Source organism: Nycticebus coucang, chromosome 2 (genome assembly GCF_027406575.1).
Source record: "Nycticebus coucang isolate mNycCou1 chromosome 2, mNycCou1.pri, whole genome shotgun sequence".
In the NCBI taxonomy this organism is placed as follows: Eukaryota; Metazoa; Chordata; class Mammalia; order Primates; family Lorisidae; genus Nycticebus; species Nycticebus coucang.
The window spans coordinates 114,472,307-114,491,403 of record NC_069781.1 but is presented as its reverse complement, the minus strand read 5'-3'; the positions used below and the strand labels follow the sequence as shown (position 1 = coordinate 114,491,403).

The following is a 19,097-nucleotide window of genomic DNA, read 5'->3' as shown; positions in this document are numbered from 1 at the left end:
CCGAGGGAATATCAATAGAGGAGCGAAAGTAGGAATGGAAGCCACGGTTCTCGCGAGGATGCTCCAGTAGCTCCTCTCTTCCTGAGGCGGGATCTCACGTGACGCGATCTCACCCAATCGGCGCGCCGACTGCGGGGGTCGCTGCGGTTCCCGCCAAATACGAGCGCGGCGGCTGAGGTAGCAGCGGCACGGGCGGGAGGGCGAGCAACAGCGGCCGCCTGAGCAGAACCCGCGCCTCTGCCGCCTGGGGGAAATTCAAGACTCCGCCGGGGCGATGCTGGAAGAACCGGAGTGCGTGGCGCCGGGCGCCAGGGGAGCGGCCGTAGGTCTGTTCGGGACTCGGGCTGAGAGGAGGGGGGGCGCGGCGCGCGGCCTATGCGGCCGAGGCGGCGGTTGGGGACAGATAAACCTCTGGGCCCCGGGCCTGCTCTTAACGGGCTGGGCATTCGGTCCCTGAGGACTTACAGTCCCGAGCTAGGGCCCTGCGTCCCGAAGGACGCCCTCTTTGACGTTATTGTTGCAACTGCGACCGTACGTATGTTTTCCTGACCCTTTTGCGCCTCCAGAGCTCTCTGGGGGACAGGGCGGTGAGATCAAGAGGGTAAACTGAGGCTCGGGAAAGAGAGAGGGCTGACTCTGCCGGTTATTGAGTTCGTTTGTATCCCTTGACCAAATCGGACGTTGCAGCGGGTGGGGAAACTGAGGCCGGAAGTTACTGGACTTGGGGAACAGAACAGCTGGGTCTGCAGGTCAGAGCAAGTCCAGGTAAGAGGCCCAGAAGGTAGAGATTGTCAGGGAACTGGGACTTGTTCTTCTTTCTTCCTGGTGACGCAAGGTGACTTTCTCTTTTCTGCATCTTGGCACACAGCAGGGGCTCCCAAATCATGGGATGGTGAACCTAAAGAAACCAGGTTGTCGTCTCTCCTGTTTGACTCTCCATTACATCCCCAGCACTTAGCACAGTGTTTGGCAACTAGTAGGTGCCAAATAAGTCGTGAATGAACTGAGGGCTAGAGTGGACATAAACCAGGGCTTCTCAAGCTCAGCATTACTGCCATTTGGGGCTGGCTTGGGCACTGGGATGTTGAGGATCATCCCTGGCCTCTCTACCCACTGCGTGCCTGGTAGCAATCCTAAGTCATGACAACCAAATATATCATTGCCAAGTGTCCTCTAGCCAACAAGACCCCAACCCCTTGTTGAGAATCATTGCTGTAGTTGCTTCTAGCCTTTGAAACTTCACAGAAACATAAAATTAATATAAATAAAGTTGGGACATTCATGGAGCTATGATCTTTGGTGCAAATCACAATGTTTAACTTAAAAAAAAATCCTCCTGCTAGAACCATATACTATCATTAAAGGAAAGGATATTCTAACGAAAATTAGAAAGGTTGTAATCTCAGAATAAAGAGCACTTGGTAACTTTATGCACACGTGTGAATAGTGTGTGTACTTTTGGACACTCCAGATCCCTGGGTAGGAGAGGGGATCTTTATTTATATAGACTTGAGGTTGTTTCTATTCCACTTGCATCAAAGCTAGTGTGCTCAGGGACACGCTAATAAATTCTTATGGTTGTCCTGAAAATAAATTTATGTGGCTAAAGACTATATACCCTTCAGTTGACAGGAGGGGAAATCTATGTTTTTTGCTAACTGAAAGGAAATGTGAATCTTCTGAGTACCTTTTCTTATTCTCCAGGCTTGGAAAGGTAGGGGGCAGTTTCATCTTGGGTAGCTGAGTTTCTTTAGAAAGCTCCAGTCTACTTTTAAATACTCACTTTTATATGTAGCTTTTCACAGAGTATCTAGATTAGCCGAACTACCTAGATTTTTCCAAGGCAAATCTAGCAGTGTGAGCCTCTAACTATGTAAAGATATTTGTCCAAAGCTTTCTATTTGTGGTCATTTCTATATCTGCTTTGATATTACTACATGAGGGTTTTTTTTTTTTTTGGATGCAGGAAAATATTCTTCCCTATCATTGATAGCAGTTCAGCTTCTGCTTGACAAACTCAGAGTGCTTCAAATTGTATCCCCTTCGTTAACTCCTCCAATTTTAGTATATGTGCTACCAAAACAAGCACACACAAACTCTCTTTCACAAGAAAATGGACCCTTTTCTAATTTTACAGATTTGGTGATGGTGTGAGGGGTTGGTTGGGTTGGAGGAAGGTATTTTGAAGTTATATTAATAGTGAAATAGATAATCTGATGTTTTATCTCTACTTTTACTCAGTCCACTTTGATTGTTCCTGTTACTCTATTCATTGGCTTCCTTGTATATTCCAGACACTGAGTTAAGTGCTGTAGCTGCAGTATGGAACAAGTCTCACTGTTGTCAAAGACCTGGCATTCTGTTTGAGGGAAGACATAATAAACAAAAAAGTTTCAAAGTGCCACAAAAAAAAAAAAAAAATGTGACAAGTGTCAAGGGTGAGATTTCTCAACCTACTGACACTTTGAGTCAAGTAATTATTGGGGGAGGCTGTAGGATATTTAGCAGTATCTCCAGCCTCTACACACCAGATTTGAGTAGCACCCCTTTGAGCCATACCCTATCATGACATTGCCAAAGTTGAGGGCTAAAGGGTCAAAATCATTTTCACTTAAGAACCACCTGGTACATAATTGGTTCTGTGTATGTATTTGCTGATTTGATTATTTCCAAGATTTAATAACTTATCCTTTGATACTCTTATTTACAGCCATGGATTGCAAAGATAGACCAGCTTTTCCAGTTAAGAAGTTAATACAAGGTAACTCTGGTAATGGGTTAAATAGTTGTTCCTGTGGCCTGGTGTGGTGGCTCACTCTTGTAATCCTAGCACTCTGGGAGGCTGAATGGGTGGATCACTTGAGCTGACGAGTTTGAGACCAGTCTGAGCAAGAGTGAGACCCCGTTCCTAAAAATAGCCAGGTCTTGTGGCTGGCGCCTGTAGTCCCAAATACTCGGGAGGCTGAGGCAAGAGGATTGCTTCAGCTCAAAAGTTTACGGTTAGTGTGAGCTAAGATGCCATGGCACTCTACTGAGGGTGACAAAGTGAGACTCTGTCTCAGAAAAAAAAAATTGTTCTTAATTTATATCCTTCATTGCATCCTGTTGGGGTCCTCAGCGAAAGCATCAAAAGGGACCAGAGGGGAGAGGAACAATTGGTCCCCCATACTAGGAAACTGGTAAACTCATTTTAATTCAGTAATGTTTCCTTGGATTTCCAGCAGTAAATCCTTGGAGGTCTCTACCTGGCAGGAGTGTTTCTCAACCTCAGCACTATTGACATTTTGTAATTTTTTCTCCTGAGACCTATGCTGTATATTGCAGGATGTTTAGCAGCATCTCTGGCATCTTCCCACTAAATGCCAGGAGGCTTCTTCAAGTTTTGACAACCAAGAATGTCCCTAGCCCCTGCTGATGTCCCCTGAGAGATAGAACTGCTTCCACTGAGAACCACTGGTTTATAGAAAGATAAATGTCCACGAATCCTTTTGTGTAAAATGTGGAATGCATTAATTCCTAGGCCAGATGAGTGCATTTCATATATTTATATATATATATATATACACACACACTTTTTTTTTTATTTTTGAGACAGTCTCAGTCACCCTGGGTTTAAGTGCTATGGCATCGTAGCTCACAGCAACCTCAAACTCTTGGGCTTAAGCTATTCTCTTGCCTCAGCCTCTGGAGTAGGTGGGACTACAGATGCCCACTACAATGCCTAGCTCTTTCTTTTTTTCTTTTTTTTAGAGACAGGGTCTTGCTCTTGCTTAGGCTGGTCTTGAACCTGAGCTCAGGCAATCCACCCACCTTGGCCTCCCAGAGTGCTGGGATTATAGGTGTGAGCTGTCATGCCTGGCCTTTTGGATTATAGTTTTTTTTTGTTTTTTTTTTTTAATTTTTTAAAGCTTTCCATCCTGATTTTAATTGGAGCAGAGGAAATAGGAGTGGATTATAGTTTTTTAAAAACTGGTTTCTGGTTTTTAAAACTTGGTTATTAATCTTGTTTGCCTCCTCTTATGACAATAGCAAGTTTGGTGTTGGTGGGAATTTAGGCAAGTATAAGTCCAGAGGGTCCTCACCTCAGGACTTAATAATAAAGGATTCAGGATATCCTTTATTTTATAAACTGATAAGACTGTGATTGATCAAGAGCAGCTTTACTGATTTGATCTATTACATTATGAAATGGTAAATAAAAGATTCTTGGGCATATACATGAATGTAGGTTCCTTGAGAAGTTTACTCATCTGAATTTCCTAACTCCCAGAGGTGTTGCTGTGTGTCGCTTATGACCAGCCTGAAGGCTAGCAGGCCTTGGGAGGTTAGGTTTAATTGATGAGGAAAGCTGACAGACTATGGAGTGTGGGGCCAGAAAGAAAAACTTTTTCATAAATGGTTCTATGTATTTTCCACTTGAGAGGCAGATGCAGTTATTGTCAAATGGGATTTTTGCCTATTAATAAATTTGAGGCTCGGCGCCTGTGGCTCAAGTGGCTAAGGTGCCAGCCACATACACCTCAGCTGGTGGGTTCGAATCCAGCCTGGGCCCGCCAAACAATGATTGTTGCAACAAAAAATAGCCGGGCATTATGGCGGGCACCTGTAGTCCCAGCTACTTGGGAGGCAGAGGCAAGAGAATCGCTTGAACCCAGGAGTTTAAGGTTGCTGTGAGCTATGATGCCACAGCACTCTACCTAGGGAGACAGCTGGAGGCTCTGTCTCGGAAAAAATAAATAAATTTGAATATGAACAGGATCTTGAACAGATCAGAAAAAAATTCTGTCAATGTCCCTGCTAAATGCTTGTCAGTTTTTTTTCTTTTTTTTTAGATAGGGTGCTCCTTTACAGTCTGAGCTATTTGATCAGGAAGATTTAAAAAAAAAAATAGGGTGGTGCCTGTGGCTCAGTAGGTAGGGTGCTGGCCCCATATACCAAGGGTGGCAGGTTTGAACCTGGCCCCTGGCAAACTGCAACAAAAAATAGCTGGGCGTTGTCTTAGGCGCCTGTAGTCCCAGCTACTTGGGAGGCTGAGGCAAGAGAATTGCCTAAGCCCAGGAGTTGGAGGTTGCTGTGAGCTGGGATGCTATGGCACTCTACCGAGGGTGATAAAGTGAGACTCTGTCTTTAAAAAAAAAAAAAAAGAAATAGATTGCCTAAGTTCACAAGTTCGAGACTGGCCTGAGCAAATGAGACTCCGTCTCTTAAAATAGCCAGGCATTGTGGCGGGTGCCTGTAGTCCCAGCTACTTGGGAGCCTGAGGCAAAAGAATCTCTTGAGCCCAAGAGTTGGAGGTTGCTGTAAGCTATAACATCACAGCACTCTACTGAGGGTGATCAAGGGAGACTCTGTCTCAAAAATAAATAAATAAAAATAAAAGAAATAGTCACAAAAATTTTTAAGGTATATAAAACAAAATGGAATATTGGAAAAATACAGAATGAAAAGATAGCCCTTTTAAACTTTAAAATTCTATACACTCGCCAGGCGCAGTGGCTCACATCTGTAATCCAGCACTGTGGGAGGTTAAGGAGGGAGAATTGCTTGAGCTCAGGAGTTCGAGACTCACCTGAGCAAGAGTGAGACCCCGACTCATGAAAAAAAATGGAAAAACCCATCCAGGTGCTGCCGTGAGTGCCTGTAATCCCAGTGGCTTCCGGAGGCTGAGGCAGCAGGATGCCCACAGCCCAGAGTCTGAGGTTGCAGTGAGCTATGACGCCACTGCACTCTGCTCAGGGGCATAGGGTGGGACTCTGTCTCAACAACAACAAAAAAATTCTATACGCTGGCTGGGCCAGGTGGCTTATGCCTGTAATCCTAGCACACTGGGAGGCCAAGGCAGGTAGATGGATTAAGTTTAGGAGTTTAAGACCAGCCTGAGGAAGAGCGAGACCCCGTTTCTACTAAAAGAGAAAAACTGAGGCAAGAGGATCGCTTGAGCCCAGGAGTTTGAGATTGCTGTGAGCTATGATGCCCCAGCACTCTACAAGGGCGACAAAGTGAGACTGTCTAAAATAAATGAATAAAAAAAATTCTATACACCCTTCCAAATCCCAACGAATTTCATAATTTTCGAACACTTATTCTACATCTTAACTAAAAGGATAACCTCCTATCTTCATTTCAGCCCGTCTGCCGTTTAAGCCCCTGAATCTTGTCCCAAAGGAGAAAGCTGATGATGTGAGAAGCTGTGAGAGTGCTTCTGTGCAGAGTAAAGTCCCCGATTCAGACACCTTGGAAAACAACTGTCGTATGGGTTCTGATGTAGACTTAAGACAAAAACTTGTCAATGGGAAGGGTCCCTTAGATAACTCTGTAGAAAATAGCATCAAGACCAATATTGGCCAGAGCTCAGTAATAATCGATCTGACAGAGGACTCAGATGAACAGCCAGACAGTCCTGCCCACCACTGTAGACTGAATCCAGAAGCCTCTCCCCCAAGGGAGGCAGTAAATGGGGACAGGGAAGAAGGTGCAGATCAGCAGGCCATTCAGAGCCACAAGTCGACATTTCTTGAAGAGACCCTTTCAGACATTCCTTGCAAAACAGAGGAGAATGGTGTTGTCTTTGAAGGCAGAGGTGCAGAGAGGAGTGGTAACTCCCTGGAATGTTCACCACGAAGCTGCCCAGAGCTGACAAGTGGCCTGAGATCGTGCCTCGAAAAGGAGTGGTACAGCTGGAGTGAAGCCAGGGGCATCCTGTTCAAAGGCAAGGTACCTGTGGTGGTTTTGCAAGATATCTTGGCTGTGAGACCTCTGCAAGCTAAGACTCTTCCAATAACATCTCTAGACAAGAGTATGACCTTGGAGAGGGAGGTGCTAGAATCAGGCCCTGAAGAAGACTCTGTCCTCAGCCATTCATCCCTGAGCTCTCCCTCTCCCACCAGCTCACCTGAGGGGCTGTCTGCTCCTGGGAAGCAGAACTGCAACATCAGTCCCTTATCTACCCCCACATCTGTGCGCAGAGTGAGTATCTCCTGCAGAACCCCAACATGTGAGTGCTGAGGGATCCTGGAGTGCCTTCTGTTCCAACCATGCCATCCAGATGGTTAGTGGCCAAGTCAGTGGGGACACTAAGTGTTATGACTTTTTTTTTTTTTTTTTTTTTTTTTGAGACAGAGTTTCACTTTGTCACTCTTGAGCAGTTCAGTAGAGTCTGCTCTTGTTAGCATGGCTGCCTATCTTAGCATGGCTCCCTAAAGGCTGAGTGTGGTAGCTCACGCCTATAATCCCAACTCTTGGAGGCTGAGATGGGAGGATTACTTGGGGCCAGAAGCTAGAGGCTTAGCTGGGTAACATAGCATGAGCTTTTGTTTTTATTTCTTTTTTCTTTTTTTGCAGTTTTGGCCAGGGCCAGGCTTGAACCCGCCACCCCCGGTATATGGGGCCAGTGCCCTACTCCTTGAACCAGGCGCCACCCCATAGCATGAACTTTTCTATACTAAAAAATTAGGTGAGGTGTGCACCTGTAGGCCCAAATGAGGAACCTCGTACCATTTTTAAGGATCCCTGAAGGATAACTTTTGAACTGTCTTCTGATTAGTACAATGATGAATGTGTCAATTCTTACCTGTCCTTAAGTTTCTTTTCTTAAGGTGTTATGGGCAAAGTTGTTATAATCAGTTATAAATCCCACAGGGTGTTTAACAATAATATTTCATGCTTTTGATTTTATGGCACTTTTATTCATTCATGTTAATTCTTTATATAAGGTTAGATCCTGGGGTGGATCATTTAACTTCTGTTATACCTGCTTGATTGGACCATAAATTACCAACCTGATTCTGCTTTCTGAATTTTGGTCTATTAGAGATGATTTATTTTTCTAAGTGACTCCATTTTTTATCTTTCCTTTCACCTCCTGAGAAGTATAGGCAAAAGGAAGAAATGACTTCCTCGTTGTGTTCACAAAACATCGAGACTGGCGTAAATCTTTACTTCTGAGTTTCTAAATGTGGCAGGCAGGGATGCAATGTTAAACATCTACTTAAGCCATCACTCATACCTCTAATATCAGTGTTTAAATCTCTTGCCATCAGCCATCTTCATCTTATATACATTTACTTACTTGAATTTCCTTTTTTTCCCCCCAGTCTCAAGCTGTCACCCTGGGTAGAGTGCTGTGGCATCATAGCTCACAGCAACCTCCAACTCTTGGGCTCAAGTGATTCTCTTGCCTCATCTTTTCTATTTTTAGTGGAAATGAGGTCTTGATTTTTGCTCAGGCTAGTCTTGAACCTGTAAGCTCAAGCTATCCACCTGCCTCGGCCTCCCAGAGTGCTAGGATTACAGGCATGAGCCACCTTACCTGGCCTTGTTTGAATTTTTAAAGGCTGCTTTGCGGAATTACTTTGTCATGCGGTGTGTTGCAGCCATTTAGCATGGAGAACAGAACACAAGTACACAGTTCTATTAAGTTTGTTTTTACGTCTTCAGCTAAGTCCCTAAACTGGGAAGTCACATGGTTGGCCATTGTTGCAGAACAATTTGACCATTATCCACCACTCAAACACATTTTTAGAACAACTGAGCATGTGAGCCAAGTATACTAAAATTTAAGAAACCTTACATGGGGTTTGCTGAACACAAATGCTAGGTCTTTTTGTTGTTGTTTTTTGAGACAGAGTCTCACTCACTATGTTGCCCTCAGTAGAGGGACATGGGGTCACGGGTCACAGCTCACAGCAACCTCCAACTCCTGGGCTTAGGCTATTCTCTTGCCTCAGCCTCCCAAGTAGCTGGGACTACAGGTGCCTGCCACAATGCCTGGCTATTTTTTGTTGTAGGTGTTGTTTAGCAGGCGTGGGCCAGCTCTGGTATATATGGCTGATGCCCTAATCACTGAACTAACAGGTGCCGAGGCAAAGCTGCTTTTTTTTGTTTTTAGAGTCTCAAGCTGTCACCCTGGGTACAGTGCTGTGGCATCACAATTCACAGCAACCTCAAACTCTTGGGCTTAAGTGATTCTCTTGCCTCAGCCTCCCAAGTAGCTGGACTGCAGGTACCTGCCACAACACCCCACTATTGGTTTTTTGTTGTTGTCATTGTTGTTTAGCAGTCCTGGGCCGGGTTCAAACCCACCAGCCCCAATGCATGTGGCTGGTGCCCCAACCACTGAGCTACAGGCACCAAGCTGAGGCAGTATTGTTTAATCCCAGCATTTCAAACAATTTACAAGTGTCAGTGGTTTCAGACTGCCCTAGACCCAGGGCAGAAAACTGCCACTGCCACCCACCGTGGGCCTATTGGTTACAAGAGTGGGGGTAGAGCCCTGGATGTGTGATACCAAAGGTCCCACAGGGAAATGATTATCAGGAGGTTGCTTTGTGCTCTGATTATAGGACCCCCTGAGATTCCAGTTGGAAGACCTGCCCTACCACCAGCCCCACACCCCTCTTTATGGTTTACATCGGTGCCTTTTAGAGGCACTGAATTTCTTGGTTGGTTGGTTTAATTGCTTCATAGTTGGTACTTTAACACCTTTCCCTGCTACTGTTCCAAGTTTCCCCACTTCCCAACTCCCATTACTTCCCAACTCCTGTTACTTTCTTCCCCACCAACTATTCTTTTTAGCCTGTAGGTGGTAACTTTTTGGAAGTTTGCAGACTCTTCCATGTACCTGTGTAATGTTGTGATTGTTACTGAGGTCTGTCCATCCTTAAGTGTGTTCAGTACAATCTCTGCGATTAGAATCCCTAGGTGTTCACTGGTCCTCTATTTTGTTTGTTTTGTTTTGTTTTCTTATTTACAGTAAAAGAAAATGGGAGCTTATTAAAATGCAGTTTCTTCTGTCCCCTCCCAAGGAACTTCAGGTTTTGTTGTTTGTTCGTTTAAGTACTCCAGGAATCTGGAGAGTCTCACATTGAAAAATGATTTTGGGTGGCGCCTGTGGCTCAAGGGGTAGGGCGCTGGTCCCATATGCCGGAGGTGGCGGGTTCAAACCCAGCCCCGGCCAAAAAAAAAAAAGAAAAATGATTTTGGGGCAGCGGCTATAGCTCAGTGGGTAGGGCAGCGGCCACATACACAAAAGCTGGCGGTTCAAACCCAGCCTGGGCCAACTAAAACAACAATGACAATTGCAACAACAAAAAAAATAGCCAGGCATTGTGGCGGGCACCCGTAGTCCCAGCTACTTGGGAGGCTAAGGCAAGAGAATTGCTTAAGCCCAAGAATTGGAGGTTGCTGTGAGCTGTGACGCCACCACAGCACTCTACCCAGGGTGACAGTTTGAGACTTTGTCTCAAAAAAAAAAAGGAAAAATGATTTAGGAACACTCTTTCCTAGGGTCTTTTGAATAGCTAAAAAGTTCCTTTTTTGTTATTGGAGCATTTTACCATATGGGAAAGAAACTTTTCTCAAGTTGGTTGGCAACTAGACTTGTAATTTAGCCTATTTTCTTGGGGATTGAGATTATTTCTCTTTTTTTTTTTTTTTTTTTTAAAGAATTTTTTTTTTAAATTAATTAATTAATTTTATTTATTTATTTTTTGTAGTTTTTGGCCGGAGCTGGGTTTGAACCCGCCACCTCCGGCATATGGGGCCGGTGCCCTACTCCTTTGAGCCACAGGTGCCGCCCTATTTCTCTTTTTTTTTCTTTGTAGAGACAGAGTCTCACTTTATTGCCCTTGGTAGAGTGCTGTGGCATCACAGCTCACAGCACCTCTAACTCCTGGGCTTAGGCTATTCTCTTCCCTCAGCCTCCCAAATAGCTGGGACTATAGGCGCCCACCACAACTCCTGGGTATTTTTTTTTTTTTTTTTTTTTTGTAGAGACAGAGTCTCACTGTACCGCCCTTGGTAGAGTGCCGTGGCGTCACACAGCTCACAGCAACCTCCAGCTCCTGGGCTTACGCGATTCTCTTGCCTCAGCCTCCCGAGCAGCGGGGACTACAGGCGCCCGCCACAACGCCCGGCTATTTTTTGTTGCAGTTTGGCCGGGGCTGGGTTTGAACCCGCCACCCTCGGCATATGGGGCCGGCGCCCTACTCACTGAGCCACAGGCGCCGCCCGACTCCTGGGTATTTTTTTGTTGCAGTTTGACCAGGGCTGGGTTTGAACCCCGCCACCCTTGGTAGATGGGGTCGGCACCCTTGTTTTTTTTTTTTTTTCACTCAACGAGTATTTATTAGATGCCTACTAGCTTTTTTTTGTTTTGTTTTTTTTTTTGAGACAGTCTCCCACAGTCGCACTGGGTTGAGTGCCATTTTTGTCGTAGTTCGCAGCAACCTCAAACTTTGCGTTCAAATGATTTTCTTGCCTCAGCCTCTGAGTAGCTGGGACTACAGACGCCCCCCACAATGCCCAGCTCTTTTTAGAGACGGGATCTTGCTCTTGTTCAGGCTGATTTTGAATTATTTCATTAATGATAATTTTGATGCAGTTGTATTACCTTTGGAATCTTTGGTTTGCCTCTGTGCCAAGTGAGCCCAGATTGCTGGGACTTTTTCCTGTGTAATTGAAATGATAGGAATATCAAATTCTCTTATGTTTAAAAAAAATAACAGAAACCACCTTTGGCCCCTTAGCTCTCCCTGGAGGTTGCCATTATCATCATCAAAATATAATAATATTATATCATCAAAATATAATAATATCATTATATATTTTGTTACATTTTTCCCAATAGTGTGAGAGAAATCCCTCAGAAATACACAGTATCATTTTGTTTCCTTACATAAGACAACCATGAATGTTTCTTTGTCACTAAAGGATATCTTGGATAGTTTTTATATTGGTATGGAAAGATCTATCTCTAATTGCCTGTGGTGGGGATACACTGTGGTTTAGTCATTGACAGACCTGGGTATTTCTGCTGTTTTTATGCTTGGCCCTGACAAAATGATTGTAATGAGTTTCCTTTCACATTCCTAATATGCCTCAGGCTGTTGTTATGTAGAATGAGCTCTTGCCAGCTCTTGGCAAGTATGCCTTCATTTTCCCCAACTTCCACTCCATACACTTGGATCCATTTGGGGTTTTATCTTTTCCCTTTTGTCTTAGCTGCTTATCTGCTCTGGGCTTAGAATTTAGATGCCCTTAGGTATAAAGATCAGAGTAAATAAGTTTTGAGAGGGTTTCTCTTGGGTTTACATTTGTTTCTTTTAGAGGCACTGAATTTCTTGGTTGGTTGGTTTGATTGCTTATGGTTTACATCTGTGCCTTTTAGAAGTTCGATACTTTTGCAGGGGTCCTCAGACTTTAAACAGGGGGCCAGTTCACTGTCCCTCAGACCGTTGGAGGGCTGGACTATAGTTAAAATAACTGTAAACAAATTCCTATGCACACTGCACATATCTTATTTTGAAGTAAAAAAAAAAAACAAAACGGGAACAAATACAATCACACCGCCTCATGTGGCCTGTGGGCCGCAGTTTTAGAATCAGAGTAAATAAGCTTTGAGAGTTTCCTCTTGGGAAAAAAAAAGTGCAGGAATTTTAATGCCCAGACTTGGTGAGTTCTGTCTTAACTACTTCAGATGGTTGATTTTTGCGTTTTAGCTTCCTTTTGGGATTCTGGATCATGTTTTTAGCAGATGAGGGTGCTGTCTGACTGGGCTCCAGATGGGTAAAACGTGGTAGTGTTGCATGTAATTTTGAGAGTGAGACCAAAAGGTCCTTCTGAATGTTTAGTAAAGCAGAAGAGATAACTGATTTTAAAATAATAATTGCTCTGGACATTGTATATTATTAAACTGGTCTCAGCTACTCACATCAACTCTATTAGTCTCAGACTCACAGTGAAGGAGAAGCATTGTAAAAGACACTAGATTCTGTAGCCGAGATTCAAATATGGGCAGGACTGAATAAATGTGTTTCCCCCCAATATTTGCATGCAGGAGTCCACCATTCACATTCCCTGCTATAATCTTTGAACACAAAGGACAGCAATATAGAGATATGTTGCAGCTTACAGATTCTGTTGCTAGATCCTTCAACGTGGGGGTGAAGTCCACAGACTTGCCAGAAAAAAGTGGATTCTGGAGAGACAGATGGTTTTTCTTAAGCATTTGGTAAGATTGCTTTAGACTGGAGTTCCATTGCTACAAGCTCAGCAAAGATTAAGAACTGTATCCTGAGCGGCGCCTGGGGCTCAGTGGGTAGGGTGGTAGGTTCAAACCTGGTCCCGGCCAAACTGCAACAAAAAAATAGACGGGCATTGTGGTAGGTGCCTGTAGTCCCAGCTACTCGGGAGGCTGAGGCAAGAGAATCGCCTAGGGCCAGGAGCTGGAGGTTGCTGTGAGCTGTGTGATGCCACGGCACTCTACTAAGGGCGATAAAGTGAGACTGTGTCTCTACAAAAAGAAAAAGAGGGTGGCGTTTGTGGCTCAAGGAGTAGGGTGCCCATCCCATATGCTGGAGGTGGCAGGTTCAAACCCAGCCCTGGCCAAAAACCACAAAAAAAAAAGAAGAAAAAGAACTCTATCTTAATCACAGTAGTGACTGAACTCCTGCCAACATTTATATTAGGCAGAGGGTATAAATTGGAAGTCCACAGGAGACATGCTTTCCCATCTTGTCCTCCCAAAGTGCTGGAACCAGACGTATGAGCCACCACACTAGGCCACATAACTTCTGAAAACTGTGCTCAGTCCTCTCCTAAAGGAAGGGTTTAGTCTGGAGAGAATTCAGTGGGGCACAAATGAGAAAGCTGTCCTGAGTTAATCTGAAGTTTCATTCTGTAAGAAGTCCTCATCAGGGGTTCCGCTTTCCCAGATAAATCACTTTTACACAGTGGTTTTGTCAACCCATGAGACTGTTGCAAGGAAAGTGGGCCTTTAGTCTTTCAACTTGTTACTCTTAAGTCTAAAATGAATCTGGAGAGTTATTTCTTTCCAGGCTTTCTCTTCCCATTGTTCTTCACTCTAATGGTTTGGTTGTCAGAACTCCCTGCCCTGGTGGGAAATCACTTAGGTCAAAGTCCAGACTTTCTGTTTTTATTCCTACCTGGGACCAGTTAGCTGAATGGTGAATAATCAAACTGTGTGCCTAGGTCACTCCTTGTATCGCATGCTCAGTTTGAAACCAGATGATAGAAACCATTGTGCCCTGGAGTACAGGTGTTCTGGACTTGATTTCTATCCCTGGCAAATTGCCCTTTTATATCGCGCTCTCCAAGTCCTAAGAAGCACCATTTTACTAGGCAGAGGGTATAAATTGGAAGTCCACAGGAAACAATCCCAAAGATTCACCTAGTTATAAATTTTTTTTTTTTTTTTTTGTAGGGATGAGGTCTCACTCTGGCTCAGGCTGGTCTTGAACTCCTGAGCTGAGGGAAATCTACCATGTTGGCCTCCCAGCTATTTTTTGGTTGTAGTTGTCATTGTTGTTTGGCAGGCCTGGGCTGGACTCAAATCCACCAGCTCTCGTGTATGTGGCTGGCACCTTAGCCACTTGAGCTACTGATGCTGAGCCACCTAGTTATAATCTTTAAATATGTAAAATTTCACATAGGCCAGGCATGGTGGTTCACGCCTATGATCCTAAAACTCCTAGAGGCCAAGGTTGGTGGATTGCTTGAGCTCAGGAGTTCGAGACCTGCCTGAGGAAGAGCAAGACCTCATCACTACTAATATAGCAAAACTAGCCAGAGCTGTGGCAGGCATCTGTAGTCCCAGCTATTTGGGAGCTGAGGCAAGGGGATCGCTTGAGCCCAAGGGTTTGAGGTTATTGGGAGCTATGATGCCAGGGCAACAAAGTGAGACTCTGCCTCAATGAAGAAAAAAAAATCACATAAAATTCCTGGTATCAGCTTCCCTTTGAAAAAAATTGGAAGGTTCTGGAACCCAGGCCCTGTGTTCTTATAAGAACTCCATTCCCTTTGGACGGGCAGGTCCTCTCACATTTGCTGCAAATCCTACTAAACACTGTCTTCTCCTTGTGGCAAGGCCAGTTGCCCATTGCTCTTACTTCTGGGATTGCTTGCCCTGTTTCCCTTGTGGCTGGCTTTGTTCATTTTTTTATCTGCCTCCACAGTCTTTCTTGTTATCTGGACCCAGGTATGCACGTGTGTATACATTCACTGAGTTTGTGACCCCACTTTGACATTTTGATTATGTTGCTGGAAAAACTGGTCTCCTGGAAAGGGTTTTTTGTTTGTTTATTTTTGAAACAGAGTCTCACTGTGTTGCCCTCAGTAGAGTGCTGTGGCATCATAGCTGGGACTACAGGCGGCTGCCACAGCGCCCAGCTATTTTTTGTTGCAGTTGTCGTTTAGCAGGCCCAGGCTGGGTTCAAACCTACCTGCCTCGGTGTATGTGGCCAGTACCCTAACCACTGAGCTATGAGTGCTGAGCCTCCTGGAAAAGTTTTTATTCTTGCTTTGCAAAGAAGTTCTTTTTTTTTTTTTTTGTAGAGACAGAGTCTCACTTTATGGCCCTCAGTAGAGTGCCATGGCATCACACAGCTCACAGCAACCTCCAACTCCTGGGCTTAAGCGATTCTTTTGCCTCAGCCTCCCTAGTGGCTGGGACTACAGGTGCCCGCCACAATGCCCAGCTATTTTTTGGTTACAGTTCAGCCGGGGCCGGTTTGAACCCACCACCCTCGGTATATGGGGCCTGCGCCTTACCGACTGAGCCACAGGCGCCGCCCTTGCAAAGAAGTTCTTAACAGCAGGGTTGCTTATTCCGTCCTGCAGTTTCTTTAAGGATAGAGCATGCAATGAGGTGAACATGTTGAAGTGATTGAAACAGTCCATATTTAAAGATAAATGTCTTTCCTTTCAGATAACTAAGAGATTCATTGAAGGTTCTACAGAGAAGAACAAGATCAAACTGCAAAGAGTAAGATATTTTCCCTGAAATGGAAAATTAATTCACTGTGTTTTTTTTGGTGTGTTAAATAGTAAGCAAAACCCTTTATGCTTCCTCTAGTGCAGTTTTTACTTTTTCCTCTGCTTTTTGTGATTGTTATTTTGATTCTTGCTTCCTTTCAGTTAGCTGGGTAACTGGGCTTCATTGCATTGTTTGTTTTTAGCTGCACTAAACTCAAAGGTTTTGCATGTAGCTTTTCTTATTAGTAGTAGCAATATTACTACCACCTTAATGGCTGATCTTTCCATTGTAGTTTAAAATGGCCTTCCAAGGAACCTAGTTCTTTTCCCTAAATCCTGGTACCAATGCCACAACTTCTGAGTTGGCCCCTTCCTAGATGGGTTATATTGTTTGGTGGCTCCTGGCTGAGCATCTTAATCTGTTATCTGGAGTGTCACCACCTTTTCCTCACACAACAATGCTGGGAAGCTTGTTATTTAAAGGCTTTCCGACCCCTACACACCAGCTGGGTTCACTGGGTGTCTCCTTTTGAGTTCACTCGCCTTTTTGAAAAGTTAAAAATTCCTTAATTTTTTTTTTTTTTTTTTTTTTTTTTATTTTTGGCCGGGGCTGGGCTTGAACCCGCCGCCTCCAGCATATGGGACCGGCACCCTACCCGTTGAGCCACAGGCGCCGCCCTCCTTAATTTTTTTTTTTGAGTGGCGCCTGTGGCTCAGTCGGTAAGGCGCCGGCCCCATATACCAAGGGTGGCGGGTTCAAACCCGGCCCAGGCCAAACTGCAACCAAAAAATAGCCGGGCGTTGTGGCGGGCGCCTGTAGTCCCAGCTACTTGGGAGGCTGAGGCAAGAGAATCGCTTAAGCCCAGGAGTTGGAGGTTGCTGTGAGCTGTGTGAGGCCACGGCACTCTACCGAGGGCCATAAAGTGAGACTCTGTCTCTACAAAAAAAAGAAAAATTCCTTAATTTTTTATTCCTGGTACCACTACCACAATTTACAGGGCAATATACCTGATGTAATGAAAGAAAAAGACAAAGCTACAACAGATAAAAGACCTTAGGAATGTACATCTAATTGACACTACATTGCATTAATCAGTAGCTGCACTTTTTGCAAACTGTGGCTATGACAGTCCTGAACAAGAAGGGTTTCCTGTTTAAGCTGCAGTGACTTTTCTGACTATGGATCATTGTTCCTTCTGTGGCAGATTTTTACAGTTCCTCTAATGCATTTGGGACGACTGTCTCAAAGTAACCTGCAGCTTTCCTGACAACTCCTCCTCTCTCTCCTGCTAAGAACTGTAGCTCTTTTTTGTTGTTTTTGGAACCTTCTGCTACCATATCCACCACTTCCACCATCAGATCCATAACCACCACCATATGGACTGCCCAAGCTTCTTCCACCAAAACTGCCCCCTTTCGTGGGTCCATAATTTGATTGCTGTTGTTCACTATAATTTCCAAAATCATTATAGTTCCCATCACCACCATAGTTACCACTTCCAAAATTGTCTCCTTTGTAACCATCATATCCTCCTCCACCACCATATCCACCACCTTGGTTTCCATATCCTGGTCCACCACCACCATAGCCCCCTCTACTATTGTAACCAGGACCACCGCCATAGTTTCCACTGTCACCTCCAAATCCATTGTATCTACTACCATCATCTCCTCCATAACTACTTCTGCTGCCACCACCTCCACCACCATATCCTCCTCTTCCACCAAAGTTTCTACCACAGCCAAAATTACCTCCACCACCTCCAAAGTTTTTTCCCTGACGCGTAAAGTTGCCAGATCTACCTCCACGACCTCTTTGTGATCCAGCAGACTGCATCTCTTGTTTAGAAAGGGCCTTTTTCACTTCATAATTATGCCCATTAATAGTGTGGTATTTCTGAACAATTTTATCAGCAGTATCATCATCATAAAAAGTTACAAAAGCAAATCGTCTATTTCCACTCTGCTTGTCTTCTATAACTTCTATGGTTTCAATCTTGCCATACTTTTCAAAATAGTCTCTCATTATATTCTTCTGTATCTTCTTTAATACCACCAACAAAAATTTTCTTCACTGTGAGATGGGCACTAGGCTTTACAGAATCCTCTCTAGAAACAGCTCTTTGGTTCCACAACACGCCCATCAACCTTGTGTGGTTGAGCACACGTTGCTGCATCCACCTTTTCCACACAAGAGTAAGTCACAAAACCAAAGCCCCTGGAATATTTTGTTTGGGGATTTCTCATTACCACACAATCTGTGAGTGTGCCCCATTTCTCAAAATGTTCTCAAACTATCATCTGTAGTTTCTTTTCTTTTTTTTTTTTGTAGAGACAGAGTCTCACTGTACCGCCCTCGGGTAGAGTGCCGTGGCGTCACACGGCTCACAGCAACCTCTAACTCTTGGGCTTACGCGATTCTCTTGCCTCAGTCTCCTGAGCAACTGGGACTACAGGCGCCCGCCACAACGCCTGGCTATTTTTTTTCTGTTGCAGTTTGGCCGGGGCTGGGTCTGAACCCGCCACCCTTGGCATATGGGGCCGGCGCCCTACTCACTGAGCCACAGGCGCCGCCCTATCATCTGTAGTTTCAAAGCTCAGACCACCAATAAACAGTTTTCTCAACTGCTCTGGTTCCTTTGGATCATGGCCCTCCATTTTGAGACCAGACTCGCCTCTTCCAACTGGAGTTCACTCACCTTTTGTGGGTCAGATTTGAGGTTGGTTTTTCTGCTTATGGTCTATCTCATTCCTTTTTTTTTGAGTCAGAGTCTCACTATGTCATCCTCGGTAGAGTGCCGTGGCGTCACAGCTCACAGCAACCTCCAACTCTTGGGTTTAAGTGATTCTCTTGCCTCAGCCTCCTGAGGAGCTGGGACTGTAGGCGCCCACCACAATGCCTGGCTATTTTTTGGTTGTAGTTGTCATTGTTGCTTAGCAGGCCCGGGCCGGGTTCAAACTCACCAGCCCCAGGTATATGTGGCTGGTGCCCTAGCTGCTGAGCTATGAGCACCGAGCCTGTCTCATTCTTTTTTTTTTTTTGAGACAGAGTCTCACTCCATCACCCTCGGTAGAGTGCCGTGGCATTACACAGTTCACAGCAACCTCCAACGCCTGGGATTAGGCGATTCTCTTGCCTCAGCCTCCCGAGTAGCTGGGACTATAGGCGCCCACCCCAACAGCCAGCTATTTTTTTGTTGCGATTTGGCTGGGGCCAGGTTTGAACCTGCCACCCTCAGTATATGGGGCCAGCGCCCTACCCACTGAGCCACAGGCGCCTCCCCCATCTCATTCTTTATTAGAATTTCAGGGTTATGTACACACAA

The 19,097-nt window shown here is 44.9% G+C and overlaps 1 protein-coding gene and 1 pseudogene across 3 annotated transcripts in view; one reads left to right on the top strand and one right to left on the bottom strand.

Moving 5' to 3' along the window:
* Positions 1–52: 52 nt before the first annotated feature.
* Positions 53–19,097, top strand: part of CHAF1A (chromatin assembly factor 1 subunit A) — a 36,161-nt gene continuing 17,116 nt past the window's right edge. For 2 of the 3 annotated variants that reach the window (XM_053579626.1, XM_053579633.1), the window contains exons 1-4: positions 53–326; positions 2,711–2,761; positions 6,128–6,966; positions 15,725–15,781. In XM_053579626.1, the coding sequence (XP_053435601.1) occupies positions 275–326; positions 2,711–2,761; positions 6,128–6,966; positions 15,725–15,781 (999 nt within the window). In that variant the 5' untranslated portion in view covers positions 53–274. The remainder of the gene's footprint in view (positions 327–2,710; positions 2,762–6,127; positions 6,967–15,724; positions 15,782–19,097) is intronic. The other variant, XM_053579621.1, reaches the window with a different exon arrangement.
* LOC128577409 (heterogeneous nuclear ribonucleoprotein A3-like) lies at positions 16,967–18,018 on the bottom strand (annotated as a pseudogene).